This window comes from Trichechus manatus, unplaced genomic scaffold (assembly GCF_000243295.1).
Source record: "Trichechus manatus latirostris isolate Lorelei unplaced genomic scaffold, TriManLat1.0 scaffold00122, whole genome shotgun sequence".
In the NCBI taxonomy this organism is placed as follows: domain Eukaryota; kingdom Metazoa; phylum Chordata; class Mammalia; order Sirenia; family Trichechidae; genus Trichechus; species Trichechus manatus.
The window spans coordinates 3914237-3940632 of record NW_004444058.1 but is presented as its reverse complement, the minus strand read 5'-3'; the positions used below and the strand labels follow the sequence as shown (position 1 = coordinate 3940632).

Genomic DNA, 26396 nt, shown 5'->3' with positions numbered 1-26396 from the left:
TCAGCAGAAATTCCCATCTTCCTGCTCCCAGTCCTCCGCCGGGTGTTTCTTGTGTTTTCTGCGCTCCTTGCGCGGTTTGTGGTGGTGGCGTAGGTGGTGGCGCTGGTGGTGGTGGTGGTGTCTCCGCATCCGATGATACCGTCTGGCTGTAGGGAAGTGAGGGAGAACAAGGGTGGGACAAAACGTGGTGAGAAGGGGTGGCCTGATGCAGAGGGCCCCCTCAGGGGAGGGAAAGTGGAGGAAACTCCAGGCAGGCTGGTAAGTGCTCACTTATCTCCAAGGCTGTATTACCAGATCAGTGTGTATACTAATAAGATGTTTTAATCAGAGACTACAAATAGCTCGTGGTTCAGTGGTAGAATTCTCGCCTTCCATATGGGAGACTTGGGTTTGATTCCTAGACAATGTGCCTCATGTGCAACCACCACCCATCTGTCAGTGGAAGCTTGTGTGTTGTTATGATGCTGAACAGGTTTCAGCGACTAAGATGGACCAGGAAGAAGTCTGGTGACCTACTTCCAAAAATCAGCCAGTGAAAACCCTATGGATCACAATGGTCAAATCCACAGCTGATCATGGGGATTGCACAGGACCGGACAGTGTTTCCATCTCGTTCTGTTATGCATGGAGTCACCATGAGTCAGGGCCGACTCAACAGCAGCTGACAACAAATAGCTGGAAATCTGTGTTGGGACACTGGGGGCCACTTACGTTTGGTGCAGACGATCTGGGGCCTGTCCCACTTGCCATTGCCCCGGCACCGGATGGTGGCCACATGGTGCTGGACAAAACCTTCATCGCATTGGTAGCGGACGGTGGCGTGGACATTGTACTTGGCTTTGCGGGCACCGATGAGTGAGGCATTCTCTACTGCTGGAGGGGGGCCGCACAGCACTGGGAACAGACAGGCGTCTAGTTAGGGCTGTGGCCATGTAGGTGGCTGAGCTGGTTTCTTGTCCCAATGGGAATAATACACCCAGCAGGTCCTCCTTCTGCCCAGCCCTAACCTCACAGGGCTAGAAGTGACTGTGTCTGGCTCTGTCTCCTCCACCCAAACCAGGAGCTCCTTAGGGACAGGAACCACGTCTCCTTCTTCACGTACACACCCCACTCCCTACTTCTTATGCTAACCATAGGATATGATGGGAATGGAGGAGATGGCGGGGGCAATAAAAGGAAGAAAAACCCAGTTGCCATCATGTCGACTCCAACTCATGGAGACCCCATGTATGTCAGAGTAGAACTGTATTCCACAAGGATTTCAGTGGCTGATTTTTTGGAAGTAGATCACCAAGCCTTTCTTCCCGGGCACCTCTGGGTGGACTCGCACTTCCAACCTTTTGGTTAGCAGCTAAGCACATTCACCAAAAGGAAGAAAGGGAAGAAAAATTGCAAAGAAATGGAAGCAAGACTGAAAAAAAGTATACGAGAGAGGTGAACATGAGAATGTGTACAAATGATTGCCTTAATATGTAAAGAATTCTTACAAATCAATAACATCAACAACTTGATAGAAAATTAGGCAAAGGATATAAACTAGCAGGTCACAGGAAAATAAATAAGCATCAATGGCTTATCAATGTATGAACAGTGGCTTAGTCTCATGCATCATTAAAGACGTGCTAACTAAAATAACAATGAGATACTATTTCTTGCCAATTATATGAACTAAGATTAAAAAGTTTGAGAATGCACAAAGTTAGCGAGGGCAGGAGGAAAGGGCACACTTGCTGGGGAGTGAGAACTGGGGTTTTTACCCACTCCGCTGGGCTAACTCTTATATTTACAAACTTACATAAAAGGCTGAAGCAGTGTGCTTGTGTGGAGGGAGGAAGGGGCAGGTGAGCGGGCGGGAAGGTGGATGGATGTACCTGTGCCCTTCTTACAGATGTAGGGGAGGTTGTAGTTGCAGGGAACGTCGTTCCAGCGCCCGCTCTCATGCGCCACCATTACCACACAATCCTCCCCGCCCGCGAAGAAATTGTCCGGCTGGTTCTCCCTCCAGTTCTCATATTGCTGCAGGAATAGGGGGCATGGTTGCTCAGGGGACCTGGTCCTGGCCCGGGCTCGGGCTCTGTTGCTGTGGAATCACCTGGCCAGACCACTGAAACTCTCAGGGACTCAGTTTTCCCATCTCTAACATGGGCACCATTTTACCTGCCAGCAGGGTCCAAGCTGGGAGGCTGCAGCATCCTCCTCCCTGCTTCAGCCTCCTCGTCTCCCTCCACCCACAATCCTGACAGCCTGTTTTCCACACAGGTCACTGTTAAATAAATAGCTGAGCATCTGTTATGTACCTGGCCCTGTGAACAAAAGGTGGCCTAGCCCTGGAAGTCCAGGAGGGCTTCTCTGAGGAGGTGACAGGTGAGCCGAAGACTCAAGGATAAGAAGGATTCAGGCAGGGAAAAGAGTTTCAAGCAGAGGAAACAGCATGTGCAAAACCTCAGAGGCAGGACTGAGCCTTTTTAAGGAACCAAGTGGAGGCTTATGGGGCTCACCTCAAGTCGGGGTATGGCCAGAGAGTGGGCAGGGGCCATGTCCCGTGGCCCAGGAGAGGGTTGTGGATTTTTATCTTGAGGAAATGGGGAACCAGGGAGGGCTTGAGGCAGAGGAGGATCCTGCCAGCATGCAGGAGGCAAGAGGCCAGTGAGGAGCCACTGTCAGTGTCCAAATGAGCAATAATGGTGGGCACACAGGCAAGGGGTATGGAGGAGTGGGTATATGTAAGGGACGACATCTGGGGAATGAGTCATAGGTTTGTGGCCTCAGCAACTGGGTGGATGGGGGCCATTTACAGGGCAGGGAAACTCAGGGCTAAAGCAAGATTTGGGCATCACTGAGCCCTTTCAACAGGCGCAGCATCTCAGAACCACTGGGACTTTTGACATCCATCTGTGGTTGCTTTGCACAGGAGGGTAAACTGAGGCTCAACAGCAGAGCCCAGGAGGCTCAGGCCAGATTCCTCCATGCTGGGCAGGGTCCTCGTCAGCAGCCTCAGGGCAGGGACCCCAGCCAGGGCTCCAGCCACTCACCAGCCCTGAGTTGTCTGTCCACTGGAAGTCCCTCTCCACGATCCTGTCATTCAGGCCAATCCATGTGTTCTCATGCCCGAAACCTGCGGGTGGGGGGCAGGTGTGAGGACTGGGGACCCCAGCCCCATCCCCAGCCTCTGAGGTGGGCTGAAGGTGGCCGTGTGGGAGATCATGAGGACTGGGGACCTCAGCCCTTCCCCCAGACTCTGGCTGTGGGCTGGGGGTGGGGGGAGGGGCAGGGCGGAAGGTGCAGAGGTCCTTCCCCCAGCCTTGGAGGTGGGCTGGATACAGCGTCCTCACCTCCACCCGCCCTAGGCAGGGGAGGACTCTGCCTGCTCTCTTACCTGGGGGCGGGGGGTATCACAGAAAGGGCTGGAATTAGGCCCTGGCCTTGCCATGATTTATGGCTTCAATGAACGTACTGAGGAAGGAATACTAAAGGCACGTTCTCTCTTTGCAGAAATGAGAGGTGAGGGGACTGGAGACCCCCATGTCAGCGCCCGTCAGGGGTGGGGGTGGGGATGAGTGAGTGAGGAGTACATCTAATTCCACTGAGGAAAAGGAAACAAATGAACCAGGGAGTGAACAAATGAGAGAATTAATGAGGATGGCATGGGGGAACACGAATGAACCGAGGGAGAAGCCCCAGCAGAAGGGATCATGAATAAATCAGTAAATGCCAGATTTAATTACTGCAACGCTCTGCCCTCTCCCTAGGTCTGTGTGGAGCTCATTCTCCATTTCATCCCCCTCTCTATCCCCTGGCCCCATTTTTTTTGTCAGCAGGACACTTAGGACGAGCTAAAACTATATTACAGATTTATGTAATTAAGATAGTTACTTGTTTGTCTGTATTCTCCACCAGAAATCACTCCTCAAGGACAGGGCAATTTCCCCAGTGCCTGGAACAGTGCCTGGCACAAAGCAGGCACTCAGTAATCATGTGGCGAATGAATGAAGTGAATATGGGAATTAATGGAAGTGTGAATTAATAAGTGGACAGGGCTTGCACAAATGAGTACAGCTTGGAAAGGTGGTGTTCCCAGGCCCCTTGGGGGGACTCTGGCAAAGGGCCTGTGGGTGACACCACTGCCCACCCTACTGGCAGTTGACCCTCCCCCCCAAAGTCCCTACTGTTAATGAAGCCGTGCTCCTCAGGCGAGTGGACGCTGGTCAGGTGGCCGGCTCGGTGGCGGCAGTCCCTCTCGGCGTCCTCCCATGCCCGTCGATGGGCAAAATAGCGGTAGCAGTGGCCCTGGAACTTGTGCCAGCCGCGGTCACAACCCTCTGTGTCTGGGGGTGGGATAGGAATGTGAGGGGGACTGGCCATGAGCACAGCAGTCCCACCAGATCACTGTGGGGCTAGATTGCCCTTCTCCCCAGTCCCATCCCACGCCCCGCCGACCTCCTCCCCAGCCTTTTACCACCACTTCCCCATAGTAACATCTTTTCTCCGGTCCCAGTGCTGACAGCTCGTTCTCTGATCTTTGGGGCCACACTGGCCACCTCCTTTGTGAACCTGGAGAATGCACAGTGCCTGGGCCCCCAGGAAATGGTCTCAGGAAGGTCTTAAATTTCCCTCTTGGCAAAGGGCTTCAAGAGACATTTCTCTAGATACACAAATGGCCAACAGGTGCATGAAAAGACGCTCAGCATCATCAGTCATCACGGAAACGCAAATCAAAACGATGATGAGATACCCCTTCACATCCACTAGGATGGCTATAATAATAATAATGTTTTTAGTTGCCGTGGAGTCAGTTCTGACTCACAGCAACCTTATGCACAACAGAATTAAACATTGCCCGGTCCTGCACCATCTTCATGATGGTTGGTGTGTTTGAGTCCATTGCTGCGGCTACTGTGTCAATCCATCTTCCGGACGATTTTCCTCAATAAGATATATAATAATAATAATAAAGGAAAATAACAAGTGTCGGTGAGGATGTTGGAGAAACAGGAACCCTCATCCATTGCTGGTGGGGATGTAAAATGGGGCAGCCACTGTGGAAAACAGTGTGGCGGTTCCTCAAACCATTAAACATAGAGTTACCATGTGACCCAACAATTCCATTCCTGGGTATATACCCAAAAGTATTGAAAAGAGGGACTCAGACAAATGTTTGTACGTGAAAATTCATTGCAGTGCTATTCACAATAGTCAAAGAAGTGGAAAGAACCCAAATGTTTATCAATGGATGAATGGATACACACAATGTAGTCCATCCACGCAATGGAATATTACTCAACCATGAAAAGGAGCGAAGCACTGATACATGCTACTACATGGATGAACTTTGAAAACACTATGCTGACTGAAAGAAACCAGACACAAAGGCCACATATTATATGATTCCATTTATATGAAAGGCCCAGAATAGGGAAATCCATACAGACAGAAGCAGATTAGTGGTTGCCAGGGACTGGAGGAGGAGGAATGGGGAATGACTGCTAATGCGTACAAGGTGTCCAGAAAATGTCTAGAACTGGATAGAGATGGTGGTTGCACGCCACTGTGAATGCACTAAATGGCACTGAATTGTGCACTTTAAAATGGTTAATCCCATGTTATGTAGGAAACCCTGGTGGTGTAGTGGCTAAGAGCTATGGCTGCTAGCCAAAAGGTCGGCAGTTTGAGTCCACCAGGCGTTCCTTGGAAACCCTATGGGGGAGTTCTACTCTGTCCTATAGGGTTGCTATGAGTTGGAATTGACTTGACAGCAATGGGCTCGGTTGGGTATGTTATGTGAAATTTACCTAAAAAATTCTCTCCTGTCAGACTCACAGCCTGAGGCTGAGACCAGCAGTGTGTGGAGGAAGCCTGTAGCCAAGCACCTAACCCCACTCCTGGTACTGTTCTGACGTCGTGGATGAGACTCACCTTTCTCACAGAGGCTGCCCCCGTAGCTGGGGAGGCAAAGGCAGACAAAGCCGTTGACCTCATCAATGCAGGTGCCTCCATTCTCACAGGGGCTGCAAATGCAGTCGTCAATGTCTGGAGGAGGGAGGGGCTGGGTCAGGGGTCAGCATACCCCTGGCTCCAAGCCCCACAGAGAACCAGGTAGAAGACCGGGTCAAGATCTTGCCGTCCATCCTGGGTAGCAGACATTGGTCTGCACAGATGGTCCAATGGCTCTGTGAGCCAAGGGGGTGGAGACTCACATAATTAACATGAATCAGCATTAATGATAGCAGATGCCACCGGGCCAGCTGAGGGCCAGGATGTTAGCACTGCAGAATGTTCCACCTGACTCAAAAAGAATGACAGTTATTCTCTTGTACATAGGCCCATAGAATACCAAAGCTAGAGAGTCTTTTAGGAATGTATGGTACACAGGAAACTGGGTTCCAGAGCATTTGCAGGGACTTGCACAGTGTCACAAAGCTGTTTATAGGGAGAGCTAGATATTCAATTGAGCTCCTTTTCTACCAATACCTGTATAGATGGTACTTGAGGCACATATGACACCAGGCAAGTTGCAGCCCTTCTCTGAGACTCAGTTTCTTTCTTTGCAAAGTGGCGATAATAATAGCACCCCCTTGAGGGTCGTTGTGAGTGGAAAGTCAATGCATAGAGCTCAATGAATTTACTGATTACATTTATTATTGTAATTCTGTAATTAGTAATGTGGTTGTGAAGGGAGGGTCAATGAGATGATGCACAGAGCTTAAGAAATTATGTTATTTATATTTATTGTTATAATTCTATAATAAATTCTATTTCCTGTATTGGGCTTGAGGTTAGCATTCAAGAGTTCTGGTGGTGGTGCCTATATCCCTCCTCACCTAGAAAAGGGTAGGGTCCCCTAGGGCTTTTGGCTGGGAGAGGCTTAAGCCACATCATCCCTTTCTCTTCCCCTCTTTGCCCCTGCCTGGTAACAATGGGAGGCAGCACACTAGAGTCATTGCCCCCAGGATGAGAGCTCAGCTGTGGCAGATGGTTTGGTTCTCCTACTAAAATGGGGCTGATTTAGCTGGATAGAAGGAGTCGGGGAGGGGAGAAGGGCATCTGAAACCAGTGTTTTGTGATCCCCTGAGTCCTGGAGGGCAATGGCTGCTGGGACCTAGAGCCCAGGACTCTATAGAGTCAAACAAATCTAGGATCAAATCCTAGGTCTGGGGCACTCACCAATCTCACAGTTCTCCCCAGCGAAGCCCTGATCACAGCTACAGCCGTACATGGTGCCGTTGGCCTTACAGGTCCCCCCGTGCAGGCATGGGTTGTTCTCGCAGGGATCAGAGGGGTCTGTAGGATAGATGAGCAGTGTGGGGAGGGGTCAGCTCATCAGCTCTTTTGCCTTCTCCGAATCCAGACCTCAGGCCCCCAAAGCCCTGCTCACAAACCCTTCTCTGTGGGGGTCCTCTCCACAATGTCCCCAGCAGGCAGTCATCAAATTCCCTTGCATGTCCCCTGTGACAGGGAGCTCACTCCTTCCAGGAACTGTCCCAAAGCATCTGTGGGCTGCCCTGCCTATGGCAGAGTCCTTGGACTGAACTGAACAGGGCTTCCTGAAGTTTCTCTTAGGAAGTCTTCTCCTGGAACATGAGTTTATGGCCCTCCCTGACTTGTTTCCTTCTTCTAGACATGCCCAGCTGGTCACTGAACCTCGCACGATTTGGTGCCAGAAATAAACACAAAGTTCTAGGTGGGGTATGAACAGCACGGGGGAGAGTGGGAACTATCACCACCTTCATTGTAGTGGCTCAACTTCTTTTGATGCAAGCTTAGTGGTTACAGTGTCAAGCGGTGATGCATTATAGTGGTTAAAAGCATGGGCTGTGGAGTCAGAGAGGCCCGGATCAAGTCCTGGCTCTGCCACTCAATAGGGAGCCCTGGGCAAGTCACTTAACATCTCTGAATTTCAGTTGCCACATCTGTAAAATGGGAATAAAATAGTTCATCCCTCTCTCCCAGTCCTGACCACATGCTGTATCCAGATCTGTCCCTATTAGCCTGGGGCCTTTTGGGGGTCTCAACATCACTCAGCATGGGACTGGGCACCCAGGAGGTATAAGAAAATGTGGGTCCCTGTCCTCCATCACCTCCCAGCTGGGTTACCCTGGAGCCAATCAGGTCCCCTCCCCGCCTCAGTGCCCAGATGCCCAGGTGGGTAGTCTCCAGCCCCTTGAAGAAGTCCCTCCCTGGAACATGGGAGAGAGGGCAAAAGCCCCCATCCTAGCCCAGCCGACCCCCATCCCATGCCCAGCCCTTGCACTGCACAGACACTAAAACCGAGGCCCAGAGGAGGATAGGGCCCCCTGGGCAGAGCCTGACTCAAAGCTATACGAGAGACAGGGCAAAGCCCAAGACTGGCCGCGAGTCTCCAGGAACCCTGTTTAAGGCTCTCTTTCCGGGACCTGTAACCTAGAATTTGTGTCTGTTTTGCCCTGGGTCTCACAAGAAATTGAGGTGGTAACAAGCAGTCACATCCTTTCTGGTTTCCTGGCTCCCAGCCTCACCCTCCACAGTCTGTTCTCCCCACGGCAGCCAGGGGGAGCCTGTGAACACCAGTCAGGTCATGTCTCTCCTCTGCCTAGAACTCTCCATGGCTCCCCATCACCCTTAGAAGAAAAGCCAAGTTCCTCACTGTAGTCCACAGGGTTCTGTATAATCTACCCTGACACCTCCCTGCCCTCACCTCCTCTCTGTCCCTCTTGTTCGCTCCCCGCTCCCTGCCACCATACTGGCCTCCTCATTCTTCCTCCAACACTTCTATCATGGCTCTGCCCCAGGGCCTTTGCACAGGATATTCTCTGCCTAGATCGCTCTTCCCCCAGATCTCTGCATAGCTCCTCCTTCACCTCCTTCAGGCTTTGCTCAAATTTCATCTTCTTAGAGAGCCTTCCGATAACCTACTCCCATCCCCAATCCAAAATTGCAAACCACCCCCTGGCCCTCCCTCCCCTGCCTCCTGCTTTATTTTTCTCTAGTGCTCTAGTCACTTTCTAACATCTAATAGAATTCAATCATTTATTAGAATTGTTTCTTGTCTGTTCTTCTTATAAGGCAGCCACTAGCTACACGTGGCTATTTAATTTTAATAATTAAAAAAAAAAAGAAAATGCAGTTCCTCAGCCATACTAGCCACATTTCAAGTGCTTAGTAGCTGTGCATGGCTGTGGCTACATTATTGGACAGCACAGATGGAGAGCATTTCCATCATTGCAGAAAATTCTAGAATGTCAGTTTCCAGAAGACAGAGGTTTTGGTCTCAACACAGGGCCTGGAACACAGCAGGCACTCAATAATTGCTCGCTAACTGAATGAATGCCACAGGTGTCCCCCTGTGGTGGCTGAGTCCTGTACCTGGGGTGGCAGCTGGGGGGGCTTTGTGTCTGTGTGTCGGCTCCAGCACGTGTGTGCACATGCATGGGGCTTCAGGGTGGTGAGGCCACGTGAGCCCCACCAGGTACCCCGTGCTGCTGACACCTGCCCACGGACTGGCGGTGACTCAGTCGCTTGCGGGTGCTGCATTTATTTTTGGCTTCATTAGCATTTCTGCTGCAAGCGGTGGGTGGGTGGTGACTGGGTGTCCCCCAGCACCACTTGTCTCCCTCCGCCCTGGCTTCCACTGGCTTCAGTCTGAGACAGAATCCAGAAAAGTCCAGGACAGACCCAGGCCAGGCAACAGGGCTCCAAGCAACGTTGCTTCCTCAGTTCCTCTCCGCCTGGATCTCCCTCCACTCCTCTGACCACCTCTGCCCCTTTCAAGGATGGGCCTCCCCACTACCTGCCTCTTCTCACCCCCTCCCTGGGCCAGCTCACCCCCTCCCCACGGCTCCATTCATTTATGCATGCCAAGGAAATAAGGGTGGTGCAGTCTAGTTAGTGGCTGAGACTGACACCCTGCAGTCTGATGGCCTGGACATTTCTTATCTGGATGACACTGCGCACGTCACTTAACTTCTCCGTGTCTCAATCTCCCCTTCTGTAAAACAGGGCTTATACTTAGCCTTGTTCCACGAGGACTTATAAGCATCATGTTGTTAGCTGCCATTGAGTCAGCCCTTGACTTGCGGCAACCCCTGCATGGTGGGACAAAATGCTGACCAGTCCTGTGCCATTGCTATGATTGGCTGAGGATCGGGCCAATGGTGATCCATAGGCTTTTCATGGGCTGATTTTCAGAAGTCGATCACCAGGCCTTAATTCCTAGTTCATCTTCGTCTGGAAGCTCCGCTGAAACCTGTTCAGCATCATAGCAACACGCAAGCCTCCACTGCCAGATGGGTGATGGCTGCGCATGAGGTGCATTGGCCAGGAATCAAAGTTGGGTCTCCTGTGTGGAAAGTGAGAGCTCTACCACAGAACCATCACTGCTTCATTATAAAGACTGTAAAGATAATCATAAGGATGATACATTACATAATAAAGCGAAGTGCTAAGAACTGGCCAGGTACACACAGAAACCAACAAACGTAGCCTTTATTGACAGTTGTGCCCCTGCTCGGGGGCCGCCTGTCTTCAGGTCATCTAACTTTTATGATCATTGGGATATATGGTTGCTCACCAATATTTTCTGCCTCTCAGGTTCATTGGGAAGCTGTTTTTCCACTGACAGTGCTGCCGAAAGGCAGGGCCTTTATGACTCTTTGAAACTGAAAAAACAGGCGTGTGCAGCAAATTACTGTTTCTACAGGGTGTTGTACAAGGCATGTGCATTTCTGGTAGGGAAAATAGAAATTAAAAAAAAAATTTTTGACATATATGTCCCAGTAGACTTGGCGGGAGACTCTGCGGGGGTAGAATTAGTGGGACATGGTATATCCCTCTGGACTGTTAGGGCAGGCTTGTGGGAGGGGGCAAAAAAAAAAAAACATCCATACTACCTACCAAAAATGTAACAACACCTAATGATTCAGCATGCTTCTATTAATGAAAACACATGGTATCAACAAAAAAAAAATTCAAAGCAGAAAATAACTGGATCTTGAAAAGGTAAAGAGGATCCCACCTGGACACAGCCCAAAGGTGCCAGAGCAGGTGACAAAACCCACACCTGCTACTTCCATCACCACGACACTTTGCCTTCAAACGATGGGGCAAGTTAAAAACCAACTGTATTAATAAGAGTGTTTTACAGCTTGGAAAAAGTGCTTTTTACTTAGCTTCATTTTTTTTTTTTCCAAGCTCACTTGACCAAAAAAACCAGGATGTAAAACAAGGGCCAGAGCTGTGCAGACTGAGTTGGGGGCAGACCTGGCTTGGGGTGTTCTCTGGACTCCGCTGGCATCTAAGACTGACCGGATGTGGCTCTAGACACCGTTGAACCCTGGTAGCAATGTACCCTCCCTGAGCCTCACTTTGCTCATCTGTAAACAACTCCCGTCCGCTCCCAGGATCCACACTCCTTTCTTTGTGACTCCAGACCCCCATGATCCCCATCACTGGAATGCCAGCTCCAGGGCCTCTTGTCCTGAAGCCCTCCCTGCCCCACCTCCCTCCCTGTGGCTCTGCCTGGGGAGTGTCTGTGTCTGGCTCTGTCTCCCCCAGCCTGAGGTTCTCCGAGGGCCAGCCCTCAGCATTGCCCAGCAGTGGGGGGCTCAGAGTGGGCATGGTTAGTTGACTAAGCCCATGCGAAAACTCAAACTCTTTACCCAAAACCTCATCACTCCCACACAGTGGCCATGGTGACACACTTCTGTGCTCAAAACAGACCTAGAGCAACCTCACCTCCTGGTCTTTGCCCACGCTGGCCCCTCTGCCAGGAACACCTATTCCCCAATGAGGAATTCCCATATTCCCCACCTCCAAAGACTCCGGTCCCACTGAGAGCCCACCCTCCCAGCTCTGGCTCCTCTGGTCCCCAAGCCCTGACCACCGAGGGCTGGACTTGGCCATGAGGCTTTGGACTCACCCTCCTCCATGCTCCCCTTGGTGAGGGTCCCTGGCAGGGCTGGCTCCTCTCCTCCACTTGCTGCTTCCTCCCAGAGGCCCTCTACACCTGGGCCCCCTGCCAGGACCTCCAGATACAATTCCCTGGGGCCCAGGGAGGAGGGCAGCAGAGTGCCAGGGGGCTCCCATGGGGTGGTGGGGTCCCCTGAGGAAATGGAAGCTGCTTCATCCACAATGGCTGCAGTTGGTGTCCATGAGGGGTTGCCCTCCCACAGAGGGGCTGAGGCCCCCAATGTCCCCGCCTGGCCCTCTGCCTCTGGGTGGGATTGGAAGCTTGAGGATGCCAGTGTGGATGTGGTCAGGATCTCAAGCTTGTCCTCTGGGTCCAGGGATGTGAGTGAGGTCACCACTCTTGTATCCACAGTCAGCGGCAGGCTCAAGGCAGAGTTTTCAGCTCCTTCAGCCACATGGGATCCAGGTCCCCAAATTCCACTGGCATCTGCCGAGTCCCCCATTGCTGTGGGATCTGTGGGGCCCTCTGTGTCTCGCTCATCCACAGCTGCCTGAGGCTCCAAACTCAGGTTTCCTGCTCTGTCAAATAGGGGGAATCCAGGCATCAAGGAGGCTACAGGGCCCCCTGAGGGCAAAGCCTGGGGGTGGAGGTACAGCCCACCGCTGTCCACCTTGTCCATGGTGGCTGGCAGATTGAAGACGCCAGACTCAGACCCCAAGACATCTCTGGCCACTATTGGCTCAGCAGTGGTCTCAGCAGGGGTGAAGCCAGCTGCTACATTCTTGCCCATGGAAGCCCACGGGCTGGGGCTGGGGTGCTCAAGTTTGCTGAGTCGAGCAGGGCTGGTCCCCACAACTACCCTGGCATCAGCACTGGTAGAGCTGGTGATGGCTCTGGCTCCTGGGTCTATGACTTCCTGCGACGGGGCCGGGGAGCTTCCTGCTCTGTGGCCGCTGAGAATCAGAGATGTCACCTCTTCACTCTGTCTTGGGGGGGCCAAGGAGGGAAACTGGGGAGATGTCCCTGGGTTGCTGAGGCTTTGGGGGCTGGCCTCAGTTTCTGAGGCAGGGGCAGGTGGGAAAGCAGCTGTGGGCTCACCATGCCCCTCAGCCCCAAGGCCCTCAGAGGGGACAGGTGTAGGGGGTAGAAGGAGCCATGGCTTGGAGTCACGCAGCATGGCCATGACAGGGAAGTCCAGGGAGGTAGCCATGAGGGAGGCGTCCTGGGGTTCAGTGCTGGGGCTGAGAGCCAGGGTGGGGGCCTCTGAGGAGGGCCAGGGCCTGGTGGAGGCAGCTGGCCTCACGCTGGGTTCCTTGGCTTCGAGTTCCAGGCCAATGGGCGGGATTGCAGTCGGAAGCCATATCCAGGGCTGTGGGGAACTCCTGCCACCAGGGGATTCTGAAATGATATTAACAACAGTAATAATAATTATCTCAGGGCAGCTCTAGGACAGCTCCTTCTATTGAGTATCACCAAGGACGGGAGATTCAGAGCCTACTCCCCATCCTGACGGTGGCCACATCTTCCCACACTCAGACCCCCAGTTGGGTTCCCTGGACCCCGACTCACGGGCTCCATGTCCATCCACCTCATTGGTCAGGATGTCCCAGGGGCTTGGGTTGGCTGAGGCTTCGGTGGCTTCCATGGCCCGGGGAGGCTCCACGTGGTTCCCTGTTGCCTCCGGGGTTGGGGGCAGGATGCTAGCCTCCAGCCCCTCATCCAGCCCTTGCTCCAGCTCCTGCTGCTGGAAGTGGCGCCCATTCAGCCCTTTGAAGCGCCCCTTCCTCCTGGGCGTGGGGCCTGCCAGGGGGGCCTCGGTGTGGGTTCCCACCACAGTACCCTCTTGGCTGCTAGGGCTGAGGGCCGCTGTGCTCAGCCATGCCTCCTCGGCCTCTAAGGAGGGCATGGAGGCCCAGGCCAGTGTGGGGGCCCTAGGGGCAGGGCTGGGGGTCTCTCGGGACTCCTGCTTCTCCGTCAAGATCAGGGGCTCTTCTTCCCCACTGGACACCAGAGGCTCCTGGAAGTCAGGGGTGACTGGCTCCTCCTCCCCCAGGCTGGGCTCCATTTCTCTGGCTGGAGGCCCCTCTGCCGACAGAATCTCCCCCTCATCCCCAGACGAGGGGGTGTCTGGGTCTCCATGTTGTGGTGGGGGGTGATGAGCTGTGGGAGAAAACAGAAGAGGTTGTGTTAGGCCCAGGACTGGATAGGAAGTTCTGCCTGAAGTCTACCCACATTGCAGCCTGCTGCAGCACAGTCCTATGCATCTCTGAGTCTGTCTCTCTCTGTCTTTCTCATTGGTCTCTGGTAAACCCCAGCCTCAGAGAGAGTGAAAAGTTATCACCCCACTGTTCAGGCTGGGGCCCACCTGAGCGCTCTGTCAGGGTCAGAGGTAAGTGGTCATAGAAGGGGGTCACAGAGACATTTCCAGCTCCCAGGAGTGTGGGTCAGCCGGTGGAGGGTTGGACTAAGTCCTGGGCCATGGCTCCGTCCCCTCTCCACTTTTAGGGCATGGCCTTCACAGGCTGGGGCGCTTACAGAAGGGACATGACTCCTGGGCGCTGAGCTTTGCAACTTCCCAGCCTGTGGACTCACCCCAATAGCTGGGATGGCTGGTTGCGCCCTTCGGGGCGTATTTGGTCTCATGGGGGCGTGGCCTCTCACCGGGGGTACTACGGACATGCCCCCAGGTAGGCAGCGGCTTCCACAGCCAGGCCTTGGATATGGCTCCAGCTAGGGTGTGGTCTTGCAAGGGGTGTGGCCTTACTGGGGGCATGGCTTCACCTGTTTTCACGTGGCTCTCTCCCCAGGACTTGGCTTCCACCAGGATCTCAGGGGCGTGACCTTTCAAGCGGCATATCCTCCGGGTGTGGGCAGTAGGGGGTAGCTCCCTCAACGAGCATGGGTTTTAAAAAGGGGTGTGGTATCTGGGTCCAGTGTTCTAGAGGTTACAGCCCTCATAGGACGTAGCATCTGCTGGTGTGGTCACCAGAAGAAGCACCATCCTGGGGTGTGGCATCTGGGGCTGTGGCTACAAGGGTAGCACCATTATGGGGCATTGCCTCCCTGGGCCTGTCCTACCCGATTACAGCCTCATGAGAGGCGTGGCATCAGAGGCTGGCTACTAAGGTTAGCGCACCCATCTGGCCTAGATTTTACAAAAAGGCTGGGCACCTGCAGGCATGGCTACAAGTCGTAGCGCCCTCCCATAGAGCCGTGCTCCCTGGAGTTTATCTTTCTGGGAATGTCCTCTGGGGCATTCTCCCTGGCTGTGGCCTCTGGGCGTGACTGTCTTGGAGAGCACAGACTTCTGGGCGTGGCCAGTGTGGGAGTGTGGCTAAGAGGATAGCTTCCCCCCATGGGGCATGGTCCATGGGACTTATTTTAATCGGTCATGTCCTTTTGGGAAGGAGCCCTGGTGGCCCAGTGGTTACGTGCTGGCTAATAGCCAAAGCGTGGGTGGTTTGAACCCACTAGCTGCTCCGCAAGAGAAAGATGTGGCAATCTGCTTCCGTAAAGATTAAAAAATGGACAAACAAACCCGTTGCTGTCGTATCGATTCCGACTCATAGCCACCCTACAGGGCAGAGTAGAACTGCCCCATAAGAGTCTCCAAGGAGCGCCCGGTGGATTACGAGCTCGCAACTTTCTGCTTAACAGCTGTAGCACTATAACCACTACTCCACCAGGCTTTCCTCCGTGAAGATTACAGCCTTGGAAACCCTATGGGGCAGTTCTACTCTGTCCTATGCAGTCAATTATGGGTTGGAATTGACTTAACGGCAACAGGTTTGGTTTTGGGCTCTCCAGTCGCTTGGCCAGCAGGGGGCGTGGTCATCACTGGGGCGTGGCCGCCATCGAGGGGCGTGGGTGTGAGCATCACGGAGGGGTGTGCCCGATGGGGGCTTATTCTAATAGGTCACGGCCTTTTGGGGCGTGGCCGTTGCCAGGACGGGCTGTATTCACCTCGGAAGCAGTAAGCGTCGAAGCGCGAGGCGGGCGTCGGGAAGCCGGTGCGGTTGGCGAAGCGGTAGACGGTACGCACGCCCGGGACCGGGCCCCCGCAGCGCCGGCGCGGCGTCTGGATCGGGTAGCGCACGCTGCCGTCAGCCAGCCAACCTGGGTCGCACTGGTCCAGGCCCTCGTGCCAGGCCAGGTGCAGCTGCCCCACCGAGGCTAGCGTGGCGCCCTGGCGGCGGCACTGGGCACGCGCTCCGGCCAATGTCAGGCGGCGGGCCGGGCCCACGTAGAAGACTTCGCCTGCGGGAGGGGCAGCGGGGGTCAGGCCGGGCCGGGGACCCTCCCCCTGCTTGGGAAGAGGGTCCCACTCCAGTCCAAATATCCCTGACCTGGCTGGGTTTGGGTGTGTGTTTAACCACGCCGCGACAACTGCTGCGGTGCGGCCAGCTCACCCAAGCATCCTTGTCCTCTTACGCAGCGCTAAAAAGAGAGGGCTTAGCCTCTTTTTACAAATGAAGTAATTCAGGCCCCTGAGCAAGTCGGGCTACAAAGAGGCGGAGGAGCTCAGTGAGGGAAAGGGGACTCACAAAGAGGGAAGGGATTCAGAGAGGGTTGGCGCTCACAGGAAGAAGGCTCTGAGAGGGAGAGGGGGCTCAAAGAGGGGGAGGGGCTCATAGAGGAGGATAGAGATCAGAAAGGAGGAGGTGACTTGGAGAGGGGGACTCAGGGGAGTAGAACTCAGGTCTTAGCTGCAGGGTGAAACTCAGGAGAGGTGGGCACTCAGGGAGAGATGGGGGTAGGGAGGGTATCCGGAGCTCAGAGGTGCTTTGGGGTGGTCCTCCCAGCCCCAGACTTACCCCCCAGCTCACGGGCAAAGCAGTAAACATCGTAGAGTTCCTGTGGGTCTCTCCGCCCATAGCTCCGCACTCCTGGAAGGCTGCTGCGGTCGCCGTAGCAACCAGGACGGGACTGGGTGATAGGATACCTGATAAGACAAGGGGAGGTCCCTCTCAGGTGTGTGCTACTGGGGCCTCCAAGGACCTTCTTTCCCCAGGGGTTAGCCTCCCATCTTCCTATGCCGTGTCCCCTCTCACCGAACAGTACGGTCAGAGAGCCAGCCAGCATCACAGTTGTCGAAGCCATCCTCAAAGGCAGCCTGTAGGTGCCTTGGGGCTGCAATGGTGGCCGAGCTGAGATGGCAGGCCTCCTGGGCCTCGGCAAAGGTCAGCGCATAGCGGTCCCCGGCTGCCCGGTAGTGGAACACAACGCCTGCAAGGGGAAGAACAGGATGGGGGACCACTCATGCTGGCATCTTAAATAATATACCTCCTCCTTTGCTGAATGATCACCCTAGTCTGATAGTAATAGACCTGCTGCCCTACTGTGTGCCCTGTACCACATTCATTCACTCAGCACCACGCACAGTGCTAGGGTGATGGTGGGGGCAAAGCTGATATGCCCCCATTTTACAGATGAAGAAACTGATAATAATGACCCTTAAAAACAAAAAATCTAACCCGTTGCCATCCACATGGTGACCCCATGCGTGCAGAGCAGAACTGCCCCATAGGGTTTTCTTGGCTGTAATCTTTACGGAGGCAGATCGCCAGACCTTTCTTCTGCAGTACCACTAAGTGGGTTCAAACCACCAACCTTTAGGTTAGTAGTTGAGTGCAAACTGTTTGTGCCACCCAGGGACCTTAATAATTGCCATAAAGGGTTAGAGTTTATCAAATATTTACTATGTGCAAAGCATTTATAAGCATCATATTCTTCAAATCTTACACAAATCCTATGAGTATCCCCATTTTCCAGAGGAAGACACTAAGGCTCAGAGAGGTTGAGGGACATGTTCACGGTCATACAGCAAGTATGAAGCAGAGCCAGAATTCAAATCCAGGACAATCTGACTGCAAAGATGTCACCTTCCATGACCAGAGGTAGGCCCTAGAGATGACAGGAGGCATGGAGAAGGGATTCTGCCTTTTAGGAATTAAGGGCATGCCCTGATGGGGAAAGCACAGGCAGCAATGGGAGGCCAGTTCTTGCCCAGACTGGGGATGGAGTCACAGAAGGCTTCCTGGAGGAGGTGGCATGTAAGTCAGGCCAGGAAGCATCAATAATGGCTCACTGTGACTCAAAAGGGATGAAAGAAATGGATGAGCAAAAAAAGGAATTAAATATTATGCTCCATCTTATCAGACTGAGTGCTCCCAGAGGGCAGCAGCTGATCCCATCCATGGCATGTCCTCAGCACTGGGCTGGCACGTAGTAGGTGCTCAAGAAATGTTTTGTTGAGTGAATGAAACAACCTCAGATGTGGGATTCACTGCCTTTGCCACCTATCAGTTTTCTTTGAGGTCTGTTGGTTTTGAGAAGGGAGGCCTTTGGAAGGGGGATGGTGGGCCAACTCCATAAAATATGCAGTGAGACATTGTTTGGTCTCACCATCCCAGGTTCACAGGTGGGAGGACATTGAGCCCCAGGGGGTGGGTGCAGAGACTTACTCAAGATCACACAACAGGTTAAGGGAAGTTAGCTTCCTAGCAGGAGTCCGTGGAACACTTTCCACACAACAATCCATTGGCTGCATTGTTCATCCAATATTTATTTATTGAGCACCTACTGTGAGCCAGGCTGTGTTCTGGGGATTTCCTTTAATTTTTTTTTTTTTTCTTTTTTTGCCTTGTCTATCTTGATCACTTAGGAAAACAGAAAATACACTGGATATTTCAACAGAGAGAATTTAATATAAGGAATTAGTTAAACAGGTATTAGAGGACTGTTATTTACATAATATATATTTTTAATCAGCTTGCTTTTTTAAAAATAGCCTCGCTTTTTAAAAAGTTAAATAAATTTATTTAAGGAACATTTTATATTCTTATTTTATTAAGCATATTCACTTATGTGGATTTTAAGAACCCAACCCATTGCCGATGAGTCAACGGAGTAGAACTGCCCCATAAGGCTTCCAGACATCACCACACGGAGCAGCTGGTGGGTTTGAACCGCTGACCTTTCGGTTAGCAGCCAAGCTGCTTAACCACTGTGCTCTACCAGGGATCCTGCTATATTCTTGTTTTAAATTAAAAGCCAATATCCTTTGCCTTACATAAAACTATTGTTAGCTGCTGTCAAGTCAGCCCCTGACGCATAGTGACCCCATGCACAACACAGCAAAATGCTACCTGGTCCTGTGCTATCCCCATGATTGGTTGTGGATCAAACTGTTGTGATCCATAGGGTTTTCATGGGATGATTTTCAGAAGCAGATCACCAGACCTTTCTTCCTAGTCCATCTTAGTCTGGAAGCTCTGCTGAAACCTGTTCATCATAGCAACATACAAGCCTTCACTGACAGACAGGTGGGGGCTGTGCATGGGGTGCATTGGTTGGGAATGGAACCTGGGTCTCCTGCGTGGAAGGTGAGAATTTTACCACTGAACAACTGATACTATATAAAGTTAAACCCACAGATGTTAAGTTGATTCCGACTCATAGTGACCCCATAGAGTTTCCAAAGTTGTAAATCTTTACAGAAGCAGACTACCACATCTTTCTCCTGTGAAGCTGCTGGTGGTTTCCAGCTGCCGACCTTTTGGTTAGCAGTCGACCACTTTTAACCACTGCACCACCAGGGATCCCTTATATAAAGTTAGGTAACCACAAAATAGACTTACAACAAGGGGATGAAATCCTTCCTAGATACTATGGCCTGTGGGAGACTGAGTTGGAGGCTGTTCTCTTGACTAAAAGAGAGTGGTGTTAAAGGCATGTTAGTACCCACAGGGACCTTCTTTGTGACTCCATCAGAGGAACCAAAGGGGATCACTGTTTAGGGCACGTTTCTAAGACGCCAAACCGTGGGTGGGTCTCTGGATTAGCCCCTCCCCCTTCTGGCCCTAGCCCCACCCCCACCCCAACTGACCCGTCACCTCCAGGGGCACCAGATCCTGCTCATCCTCGATGCCCCGCACCACCTGGCAGCGGTACAGCCCGGAGTCGCTGGCCCTCAGTGGCCCCAGCAGCAGCGTGGCATTGGCACGGCGCCCAGGGTAGGTGGGCAGCGACACACGTCCTTGCCAGCCTTTGGCCACCCGCACCACATTGTCCTTGGCCACCAGGATGGGCACGTCCTGTCGCTGGCCAGACGCCGTCCGCACCTTGGTCCACTTAATCCGAGGGGCATCTCGGGCCATGCCTGGCTGGGGCCGCAGGGTGAAGAGGCAGGGCAGGGCCACCAGCTCTGCCAGTGCAGCCCGCACCGACCCCGACCCCACCTTCTGCATGTGGAGCCCCTTCTCAGCATCCTGTGTGCCTGGGAGGGAGGAGGCAGAGAAAGGGCCTGACTCAAAGGTGAGGACCAGAGAGACTGCTACTTCCCTCATTTCACAGATGGGGAGACCGAGGCCAGGGAGGCCAGGCTGCCTACACGATGCCACAAAGCAGTGACAGGTCTATGAGTTTCATCCAAGCGGAAGGAGAGCAATAGGGTCAGACTCATTTATGGTCCTGCCTCCACTCAAAGTCTAGATCCGGGAGGCCTCTTTGTATGGGAACAGGGGTAAGGAGACATGTTTGAGACCCAGTGTCACTTTCCATCTCTTAGCCTCGGTTTCCCCAACAGTTAAGCAAGGGGCAGCCGTGGATAGGAAATGCTGTTTTGGGGTATTTTCTATATGCCAGGCACTTTATAGCAATCAGCTCATTTAATCTTCTTAACCATCTATAGAGGTAGTGATGTAGCATCCTCTTTTTAGTAGGTTGTAGAATCTGAGGCTCAGAGAGGTGACACCACTTGCCTAAGGCCACACAGCAGATCAAGGAGGGATTTCCAAAGCCTGGCCTTTTGACCACCACTCCCTTTCTATTGCCCAACCTGTGGCAGATATCACTAATCAATCTCGGAACTAATCTCACCTCATCTGTCTTTATCTCTCTGTCTAGCTCATATCAGCAAAGAGGCAGGAACCTCAGCCTCCGCTGGCAATGACTAAAAATAATGTCTCATGTGTCTGGTTCACTTTTGACTGTTCAAAGACCTTTTTCATCTATTCATTCTATTCTCTGGACTAAGCCAGGGAGCCAGCAGGAGAAGGCTCTGGAGTTAAAACGCATCCCCAGCTTGTCAACCCCACCAGGCCCCAGCCCCTCCCTCCCTGCAAGCCAACTCACCCTGTTCCCCAGCTACAAGCAGCAGCACCTGGAACATCAGGAGGCCCGTGGCCCAGACAGACATGACCCCCATCCTGGACCTGGAACGAGATGGAGAGGGAGGCGGGGGAGGATAAGCCACAGCAGGACCCTCCCAGCCTCTGAGAATGGGAAGCCAGGGCTCAGAGAGACCAATGAGTCACTCAAGGTCACACAGCGAACAAGCAAGGGCTGAGCTAGGATTCAAACCCAGGAACAGCTGGCTTCAGAGTCCGAGCAGTGATGCCTCATGGTCAGAAGCATGGAGTGAGTCGGACATGGGGTTGTCTCTCTGCCTCTTCCTTGCTGTGTGACCCTGGGAAAGTAGTTTAATCTCTCTGTGTCTCAGTTTCTTTGTGGGTCAAATGGGAATAATATCAGGTGGTTGAAGGGAAGAGATGAGTCAATGCATTTAAAATGCTTTAAGGTGCCTGATATGAAGCAATAAATTTCAGCTGCCATTATTATTATCGACCTTCACATAGACCAGATAGGGATCCCATTTTTCAGGTTGGCCTCCCCCATCAGACTGGGGGCTCCTGGAGGGAAGCAGCCAGCCCCAGTCCTCCCTGGGTCCCCAGGCTTTAAGCTGGGTCTGCTGAGTGACACGATTCTCAGCTTCAATTCCAGGATTTGGTTGTCGCCAGGATTCTATTCTTGGTTACTGGGATTTTTGAGGTGTTGCCAACTCCCAGATGGAAGAGGGGGCCTTGCCCCAGCCCACCCTACCCTCCCTGACTTCTCAATGCCTGGCGAGGGTGCCTCCACAGCCCACAGAGAAACCTCAGCCGTGGGGCCAGCCCTGTATAGGGGCTGTGGCCTATGAGCATACACTGGACAATTATTGAGTGCCTACTCTGTGCAAGCCCCACTCCAGGCAAAGGGGCTATGGCAGTGTCCTCCCAGACCTCGTATTCTGACAGGGACTGGGACTCTGGGCAGGTGGCCCCTTCCCAAAGCTCCCTACCCCTCTAGCCTCCCCCTCACAGAGCCAGGCTCAGGAGGTGGGGCAGAGGAGAAATGAGAACATCATGTGCAAGCCCAGCCATTGCACACACACAACCCTGTTAAAAGATTAGCCCTGAGGAAAGCTGAGGATGGAGCCCCAGAATTGGGGCTGTGCAGGACAGCTGCCCCCTCCCCAGCTCCCAGAGGCCAGGGATAGGAGGCTGGGAGGGACCTGTCCGTGGTGCTGAACTCTCAAGGGCACTTCAGCAACACAGCCCACCTGGTTCGGCCCATCCCGCTTAACCACACATGGGGCACAGAGAGGGCTAGCGACTTGCCTCAGGTGACACAGCAGGGTGACACAGTGGCAGAGACCAGGCTACGGATTAGTGCTCCCAACTACCAATCGGTGAACCTCAGCACTTTCTGCCTCCATTCCAGGCTGTCCTCAGTTCTCCCTTGGGGAACCCAAGCAAGTGGGGTCCCCTGATGGCTGGTCAGGCCTGGCCGGGCATTACGGGATTGGGATGGGGCAGGACTCTTGGCTGTGACTGCCGCAGGAGGGCCTTAGAAGGGGTGAGGTCAGGGAATTCACACACTCACATTTGTACACACATACACTCTCACACACACATGCACACGTGTTCACAACTTTCTCACACACACGCACACACTGACACATCCATACTCACACTTTCATACACACACTGACACATGCTCACACATGCACACATATTCACACTCACACATATGCACACATTCACACAAGTCTCACACCCACACACTCATGCCTCTACTCCTTACATGCTTGGTGACCTTGGACAAGCTGCTTCATCACTCTGTGCCTCAGTTTCCCCATCTGTAAAATGAAGATACTCCAGTACCTACCTCATACGGTTATCTAGGGGATGAAATGAGTTAAGACTTTAAGGTCTTAGAAATGTTAAATTTAACAGCAGCCTTGTGTGCACAGTGCCTCGTGCGCCCATCCAAATATATCAAGCTGCACAACAGTGACAGACAGAATTTCAGGGGCACGCCCCCTTCCCTACACCCAGGCCCTCTCTCAGTCCCCACTCCAACACTTACCCTCACAAAAACACACCCCTTCTCTCAAAACACCTCCTCCCAGGGCCGCCAGAGGTGAGCATTTACACAGCTGTCTGGGGCTCATCCCCTCATGAATAATGTATGAGCCTCATACATATGCAAGTAGGGGTTGCTGGGCGCTGGGCACTGGGGGAGGGGTAGCCTTAGATGGTATGTGTGTGTGTCTCGCTGACACCCACTCCTGTCTGGGTAGGTTTGGCAGTGGCTGTTTTTGTGTGTTTGTGGTGGGTGTGCTTCTGGGGTGTGTGTGAGGTTGTGCCCTGGGGGCCTGAGGATGTGTGAGCGGTGGTGGAGGGTAGGGAGGCAGCTCCCTGCACTGGTGGGGCGTAAGAGACCTCTGTGCTTTCTCTCTGCACGTGCGGGTCTGAACGCCCCTGGTAGGGGCTAGGCGCACACGCGTGTGTTCTGGCCAGTGAGTCTGTGTGCATTGTGTGCCTGGGTGTGAAGGTGGAACAACTTGCAGGAGAAAGAAAGCCAAGCCATCAAACATCCCAGGGTGCCCCTTGGGGGGGCCCCACGTGCTAGCTCCTCAACTCCACACACAGGCCACATTCCACATCCCCTACACCCAAGGGCCACAGTACCAGCCCACGGAGAGGGGCCTCTCCATACACACGGGGACACATGCAGCCACATGGCAGACACAGACCCGCGAGACAGATTCACAGGAACGTTAACAAAGAGACAATACAGGGACTCACAGGCACATCTTCGGCACAAAGACACACACCCTCAGGCTCACGCCCCCTAAGTAAACCCCTTGATGAGCCTTGCACAATCAGACACAGCTTCTTACACACGTATGCACATGCAAACACATGGCTTTGCCAGCCCCTGGCACGGCCCGGCTGGAGAAATGTGGCCTTGGTGACCGGCAGACACACACCATTTTGCCACCTGGCGACGTGGGCCCAGCACAAGTTTCCTGACAAAGACACAACCTCAGTCCCATCAACTCAGAGAGGACCCCAGGCCCCCTGGGCACCTGCCACCCCATCAGGCAGACACACAAAGCCTCCACCTCCTGGGGGGGTGCATTCCATTTGAGGATGACCATGAGCCAGTGAGGGTGCTGGGACTCCAGTGTCCCATGACTCACAGACCTCCTACTGCTCCCCGTCCATCCCCCCCCACACCCTGTGCTCCCCGCTGGGGCCGATGCCAACCCTCTCCTGGCCTTCCTCTCCCATTAATGCTGCTGAGAGGAACAAAGCCCCGTGCGAGGGGCTGGGGTTCGCTCCTGCCCAGGCTGGTCCTGTGGTCCCAGTCCCCACTTCCCAGAGCCTGTGTCCCCAAACCAAACAAGCCAGGGCTTCCGCACCCGTCTACATGGACAGAAGGAATGAAGGGGCAAGGCAAGGGGCTGTGTCCTGCTGTGAGCACGTGGGCAGATGAGGAGGTGCTGGTTTGACCCCCCTCTCAGGGATGGGTGCCCCTCACAGCTTCTGAACATCCAGTGCTGTGTCCCTACACAGTACACGCCTGGGAAGACCTACTATATTCCCTGGGGGAGGGGACAACACCCCAACTCTAGGTCCGAGAGAACAACGAGGACCTCCTGGGAATGGGGTCCCCCAGCGCCTCCTCCCTGAGTCAGGATGCGATGACTGGGGCCGGCCCAAAAGGGCAGGGAAACTATGGGGTGCCCCTTCCCCCACGCGGGGGTCTCATTCATTTTCAGCACAGACACCCTCCATCCCTCTCAGGATGATCTTGGGGGCCCCCTCCCCGCTGCAGTCTTGCCTGGGATCCTCCATTCAGCCTCAAATTGGGAATCCCCACTTAAAATCTTGGGGTGCCTCAGCTAATCCAGGGGGTGCCTCATTCCGAAGTCCCCCACCCAGCATCTGGTTCTCTCCAAACTCGGGGTGCCCCTCCCCCAGGGCCTCCTCCCTAAACCAGAGACCCACTCCCATCCTGGCCCCTTCCCTACCCTGGGGTCGTCTCTGCATTCCCCGGACAACCTCCCCCTAAACCCCTTTCCCTCCCTTCGCCCCGACATTCCCAAGCCCGCTCCCACCCCAGCCGGGGTTCCCCTCCCCCACCAGCCCCCTCTCCATCCCGGGGGCTTCTCCCTGATGCCAAGTCCCCTCCCCAATCCCGAGCGCAGTCTCCAATCACGAGGTCCTCTGGCCCAGCGCGACCCCCTCCCCACGCCGGAGCCCCCACCTGGCTCCTAGCTCGGACTCATCTCCGGGGCTGCCGCCCCGCACAAAGGACGCTCGGGCTCTGCTCGCTCTGCGCGGGGTCCAGCCCCTGCACCCTGCGATTCACTCGCCTCAGCGCTGCCTCAGCGGCTTATAAAGGGGCTGCGAGGCTGCGCTGCGCATGCGCCCCCTCGCCAGCCAGAGGCAGCCGGCGGCGTGAGGAAAAGAGCTTCCCTGCCTAAAATCCCCCCCTCTTCGACCGCTCACCCCACCTAGGGAGAAGCCGCGCTTGGTTTTCCCCATCCAGCCTGCACCAGGATCCTCGTTCAATGTCCCCATCAGGCCCCGGGGTGGGGCCAGCTCCATTTTACAGGTAGGGAGACTGAGCCCCTGAGAGGCAGAGTGGCTTCCCAAGGTCACGCAGATGGAGAGGGCGGAGCTAGGATTAGAACCCTGGCCTGCCTGGCGCCCCAGGGCTCACGCTCCAAGGAGTTTTGGCTACAATTATTGTTTTACCCCATTTACAGTACAGAAAGAGTCCCTGGATAGTGCAAACAGTGAATGCGCTAGGCTGCTAACTGAAAGGTTTGAGGTTCGAGTCCACCCAGAGATGCCTGGGAAACAAGGCCTGGCGACCTACTTTCGTAAAATCAGCCGCTGAAAACCCTATGGAGCACAGTTCTACTCTGACACACAGGGGGTCCAGTGAGTCCGAATCAATGGTTTACTGGTATAGTCGAGGAAACAGAGGTTCAAAGAAGGTAGGGACACCCCTAGTCCCCCAGTTGGTAAGAGACGCGCATTCCTTCATCTGGTCATTATTGCCAACCACCAGTACGTACTGTTGCTGGCACAGGAATGTACTTGCTTTGGGCAGAGGGCATGTGTGTACCCTGAAGGGGGAGACCCCCATCTGGAAATGTCGAGATCCGCATGATGGAATATTATTCAGTCCTAAAAAAGAATGAACTTTATCAGGGGCAGGAAGGAGGGTGAGTGGGGGGGGGTAGTTATTGTTTAGGAAGCAATGAGTTTTTGTTTATGGGGATGGAAAATTTGGCAAAGGACATTGGGGATGGCTGCACAACATGATTGATGTAATTGATCTCACTGAATTGCATACGTGAAAAATGTTGAACTGGCAAATGTGGTGTTAC

General features: G+C 53.7%; 1 protein-coding gene across 1 annotated transcript; it reads right to left on the bottom strand.

The window, feature by feature from the left end:
* Positions 1 to 25272, bottom strand: NCAN (neurocan). Its single transcript, XM_004384360.1, has 16 exons — positions 25262 to 25272; positions 21017 to 21096; positions 19770 to 20159; positions 16933 to 17107; positions 16696 to 16823; positions 15845 to 16138; positions 13451 to 14041; positions 12892 to 13279; positions 11891 to 12762; positions 7162 to 7278; positions 5914 to 6027; positions 4167 to 4325; positions 3033 to 3115; positions 1872 to 2016; positions 712 to 894; positions 1 to 146 (listed from the first exon to the last, which is right to left on the bottom strand). The coding sequence occupies exons 2-16, from the start codon at positions 21087 to 21089 to the stop codon at positions 1 to 3; spliced, it is 3858 nt and encodes a 1285-aa protein (XP_004384417.1). The 5' UTR covers positions 21090 to 21096; positions 25262 to 25272.
* Between the last annotated feature and the right edge of the window lie 1124 nt (positions 25273 to 26396).

Bases quoted from the DNA above. Each gene is read 5' to 3' on its own strand.
- NCAN (XM_004384360.1), bottom strand. From the start codon at position 21,089: ATGGGGGTCATGTCTGTCTGGGCCACGGGCCTCCTGATGTTCCAGGTG. The intron at 20,160-21,016 runs GTGAGTTGGCTT...CCTCCCTCCCAG, and splicing joins GCTTGTAGCTGGGGAACAGG to GCACACAGGATGCTGAGAAG. The intron at 13,280-13,450 runs GTGAGTCGGGGT...ATATCATTTCAG, and splicing joins GGTGGATGGACATGGAGCCC to AATCCCCTGGTGGCAGGAGT.